This window comes from Microtus ochrogaster, linkage group LG8 (assembly GCF_000317375.1).
Source record: "Microtus ochrogaster isolate Prairie Vole_2 linkage group LG8, MicOch1.0, whole genome shotgun sequence".
In the NCBI taxonomy this organism is placed as follows: Eukaryota; Metazoa; Chordata; class Mammalia; order Rodentia; family Cricetidae; genus Microtus; species Microtus ochrogaster.
The window spans coordinates 20,943,213-20,948,205 of NC_022033.1; the positions used below are offsets into that span (position 1 = coordinate 20,943,213).

Below are 4,993 nucleotides of genomic sequence, written 5' to 3' on the forward strand. Positions count from 1 at the left end.
AAGGGAACACTTCTGCATTGCTGGTGGGAATGCAAGCTGGTACAGCCCCTTTGGATGTCAGTGTGGTGATTTCTCAGAAAATTAGGAAACAACTTTCCTCAAGACCCAGTAATACCACTTTGGGGTATATATCCAAAGGATGCTCAATCGTGCCACAAGGACATGTGCTCAATTATGTTCATAGCAGCTTTGTTTGTCATAGCCAGAACCTGCCCCTCAACCGAAGTAATGCTGAAAAAGCCTTTATCAGTCATGGTTGCCACCCTAACCCTAACCCTAGTGCCTCATGTATCAGAGCCTGGATCAAAAGAGAGCTGGAATAGCAAGTGGAGGATTTGAAAAGAGATTTTTAGGAGACAGGAAGTTGTAGCAGAAGGAGAACGGATTTGTAATGTGTGAAACAGGCGGGACAATTCAGCATGGTACGGGGTGGGGGAGCAGGCAGAAGCAGAGAATGGGGAAAGGGCAGAAATGCAGAACTCAAAAATCATGGGTAATTTGGATACATTTTTCAGCGATTGGGTATCAATTGGATTTAAACTTGTTGCTCCCATTTCCAAGCCTGTGCTGGAGACTGAAGACCATGGCCAGTTGTACCCCAAGATATCTTGGGGTCAAATGGTTGCAGGGAGGGTGGTTATCTTTGGATAGAACGTCTCCTAACCAAAGGTCCCAACAGTGAAGAGTACAAATGGTCTGACAAGAATCAAAGCAGAAGAGGAGTTGTGGAAGGGTACTGGTCCAGATAGCTCCCCCATTTTGGAGCATTAGAGTCACAAGTCAGCTTCCAAGGTATTTTGATGAGCTCTGCTCATTCCCCCAAATGTAGTCCATTACCCCGATTCCAGGAATTTTAAGATGCTCATTTGAAGTGTTTTATTTCCCTTTCCCTCATACCATAAACTGCCTACAGGTGCTTTTGCTCTGGATCGGGCTTTTACTAAAGCCTTGAAGTGATGAGCAGCCTCAGATGAGCTTGGTGCTTGGGAAGCTTTGCTGGGAGGGGCCTTGCTGATTCTGCACCTTGTTAGTGTCTCTACAGACAGACGTTCCAGGCCTTCTCTGTGATGCTGCAGAGTCTGGTGGTAAAAGACCCACATCTGGAAAATTTTGACAACATTTTTAAGGTAAATGAAATGTCAGGTGCTGTGGTTTGAAAGAAAATGGCCCCCAAAGAGAATGGCGCTAGTAGTTGGAGTGACTGTGACCTTGTTGGAGGAAGTGTGTCACTGTGGAGATGGGCATTGAGGTACCACATATACTCGAGCCACACCCAGGGGCTCAGTTCACTTCCTGTGGCCTCAAGATGTAGGACTCTCATCTCCTTCTACAGTACCATGTGTGCCTGTACACTGCCATGTCACTCCATAGCGAACCTGGGCCCTCTGGAAGATCAGCCAGTGCTCTTAACCACTGAGCCATCTCTCCAGCCCCACCCCTCACCCTCATCTTTAGTTCTTTAAGAGCATATCATTAAAAAAAATTTTCCAATGCAGAAAGGGCTGAAAACAGACAAAAGAGTAAAGTACTGAAATGAACAGAGATAAATCTAGAAATCAAGCTTTGAAGGAGCCAAGGTTTTATGTCTTGCTTGTCAACCAATCACTTCAATGTAATCTGCTTTATCATTAGTGTAGTAGGCTTCTTGAACTGCCAGCCTCCAAATCATGGCTCAGAGATTTATTAATTATGAATATTTGGTCTTAACTTAGGCTTGTTTCTAGCTACCTTTAAAGAAAAACTTAAATTAACCAATTTCTATTTATCTGTGTGCTGCCCTAAGGCTCATTTATCTCATTTACGTATTGTCCTTCCTGCTTTTCTGCTTCCTTCGAACCTGGCTGGCTGGCCCCTGCCTAACTGGCTGGCTCCCCCTTTTAAGAAAAGCCAGCCCCACCTATCTTTTCTCTGTCTAGTTATTGGCTGTTCAGCTTTTTTTTTTTTTTTTGACCAATCAGGTGCCTTAGGCGGGCAAAGTAAAACAGCAACACATCTTTACATAGTGAAACAAATATTCTATTCTGCAACACATTAGGAGTGGTTTTTAGATATTGAAGTAATGTAGAGTTTTTTACTTCACATGTTCTTTCTTTTTAAAAATTTATTTATTTTTATTTTAAAAAACATTAGTGTTTCCCTGCATGTATGTCTGTGTGAGGGTGCCAGGTCCCCTGGAACTGGAGTTACAGACAGTTGTGAGCTGCCATGTGGTTGCTGGGAATTGAATCTGGGTCCTTTGGAAGAGCAGTCAGCGCTCTTAACCTCAGAGTCATCTCTCCAGCCCCTCACATGTTTTTTTCTAACAGAGTACAAGTTTTACTTCATGTATTCCTGACAGACCATTTGACCTTCCTTATTTTTTATAGCACATGGACCCCTGGTTACAGTCAGACAAAGACCATGAGCGAGAACGGGCTGCAACCATCATGGCCCAAGTCCTCAAATGCTTATCCTGTTATCTCAACCTGAAGGTGAGTAACCTTGAGTGACTGAGGAAGAAGCAGGCAGGCACCCTTTATTGTTTTCTCCTCCGGTAGCTCAGCTTGGGCTCTGTTTTCCTCTGGTGCAGGTATAGTTTCCCAGTGCTCGGTATTATTTATATGTCTGCCCCGACCCTAAAGTGTGCTGAGTTTGAGGCCACATACTGTTTGTTAATCTTTGCACCCCTGTTATTAAGCACGACAGCTGAAACACAATGCAGCAAATGTTCCTGAATAGATGAAGAAATAGATACAACCTGAAAATATCTAAAGGGCCCACACTAACATGAGCTATGTGCAGTTTGTCTTTGAAGAAATGAAGTCAAGCCAAGTATGGTGGTGCTTGCATCTAGTCCCAGCACTTGGGAGGCAGAGGCAGGTGACTCTCTGGAAGTTTGAGGTCAGTCTGGTCTCTATATCTAATTCTAGGACAGCAAGGGATACATCTAAAAAGATCTTGTTAAAAAAAGAACAAACGAAAGAAAGAAAAACAATGGAACCCAGCAGGTCAGTTCAGACTAACCAATGCAAATATCTCAGGTTTTCTAAGAGAGTGGTACTGTTGTTGCCTGTGCTGAGGCCGGGGAAGGAATCTAAGAGACGGAGAGACCGGACAGAGACTGTTCCTAGTATCTCCACCTTCTTGTCGCCATCAGAGGAAGAATTCTGTGTTGGGGCCAGCCTCGACAAAAACACCTTCCTCCAGAGTGGAGGTGTGGGAATTTAGAAATATAGTAAATACAAAGACACGAATGAAAATAATAAAACGCAGAAACATGTAGGATAGTATTGGGAGGGAATTTTTCAGTGAATACTGAAAATTCGCCCGCGTTTAATTTCTGTCCCGACCAGCCGGATATGAATCAGGAGTACGAACCCTGGAGGGGAGAAATGAAGGGGCAAGAGACACGAGAAACAGACAGCAACTCTGTGTTCTGATCAAGCTGCCAACTTCATTTTTTCTCAGGAGCATTATATAGCATAAAGGCAGCGGGGAGGATGGGATGCTGGAATGTCAGATCTGGAGACATCCCTAACTGATAGGAAGAAATAAGGAAATGCCAAGGGTCTGTAAATGTTTACAGGGAGAAATGCTAATTACTTCTGGAGCCCGCAGGTCTGCAGGCCTTTAGGCACTCTTTTTTTTTTATTTTTATTTTTATTTCATTTATTTATTAAAGATTTCTGCCTCCTCCCCTCCACCATCTCCCATAACTTCCCCCTCCCCCAATCAAGTTCCCCTCCCTCATCAGCCGGTTTCCCTGCCTTGTGGGAAGTCTAAGGACCTGCCCCTTCCTTCCAGGTCTAGTAAGGTGAGTATCCAAACTGGCCTTTAGGCACTCTTAACTCACAGGGAGAGATAAGAAGATACTGAGTTATTTCCAATTTCCAACTGGTTAAAATACCCCTTCCCCCAAAAGGTAAGAGTGAAAGGAAAGGCTGCATTAACATACCAATTGAAAGTCACAGGGTACATTCATCACTCAGGCCCTAGACCAAACACTCTGTAGCAAATCACTCCCTGGGTAGAATCCCAAGTTACTTCCATAAAGGGAACTAGAATCTAATTGAATCCTTAGACTTTTGTTTTAGGTAGGAACCAACTACTTCCCTATTTCAGGAGCGCGAGGTCTGGCAACTAGCTTTGACAATAGCCTTGAGAGAGCAGAATTCTGATTAAAAACTGCGTTGGGCCTTTGTTAGAAGCACAATAACTTGGAATGAACTAAAAACAAGTCCCAACCTCTCTTACCTTTGGCCTCATTGGGCCTCCACAATTCAGAGACAAAGTAAGGAACTGGGAGGAGGGTTATCAGTAAGAGAAAGTATGAACTCAAGGGTGAAGGGAGGTGTCCCCAGAGTCAGTCATTCCCACCAGTGTTTGGGACTGCATTTTTCCTGGGGAAACATAATGATTACGAGGGTTGTACATGGGCTAGGTCAGAGATGAATTCCTAAATAGGGTCTGCTCCTCTTTTCTATACTTACCTGGAGTTTTCAGATGTGTCTCAGAGATAGGAAAGGCCCAAACTGCAATGCTAATAATATTATAATATTATAATAAGCCATTATAATGAAGTAAAAGCCCATCCGTCTTGACTGGCCATGCTGTCCCTAGCTGTTTGTGCATGGCTGTGTGTTGACTGTTGGAGCCACATAATATCCTGCTGCTGTCCTACTTAGTAGGTGCCTCAGCCTCCAGCCACTGTGCTGTCACCAGCATGGTATGGTTAAGGGGAATGTTTTAGTGTAGATATGAACAACAGAGTGCCAGAGGCATCTGGAAGAGTCCAGAGCGGAGAGAGAAAAAAGTAGACTGGACATGGCCAGCAGACTGGGCCTGACTGTTAAGTTTTTTCGACCAACAAGCCTCTCTGCCAACGCAATAATCCAAATTAGACCAAATCAGACTGAATTAGAGGAAACCCAGGTTTAATGGACACCAACGCTCCTGGGTGCCCCCCCCCCCCGGAAAACATGGGGGTGGAGGAAGGAGAACCTGAGAAACCATG

The 4,993-nt window shown here is 44.3% G+C and overlaps 1 protein-coding gene across 2 annotated transcripts in view; it reads left to right on the forward strand.

Annotated features, from left to right (window-relative positions):
- The window catches only part of Mroh8 (maestro heat like repeat family member 8), a 79,063-nt gene that overhangs the window by 36,745 nt on the left and 37,325 nt on the right, over positions 1-4,993 (forward strand). For both annotated transcript variants that reach the window (XM_005363024.2, XM_026787108.1), the window contains 2 exons: positions 1,032-1,127; positions 2,367-2,471. In XM_005363024.2, coding sequence (XP_005363081.1) covers positions 1,032-1,127; positions 2,367-2,471 — 201 coding nt within the window. The remainder of the gene's footprint in view (positions 1-1,031; positions 1,128-2,366; positions 2,472-4,993) is intronic.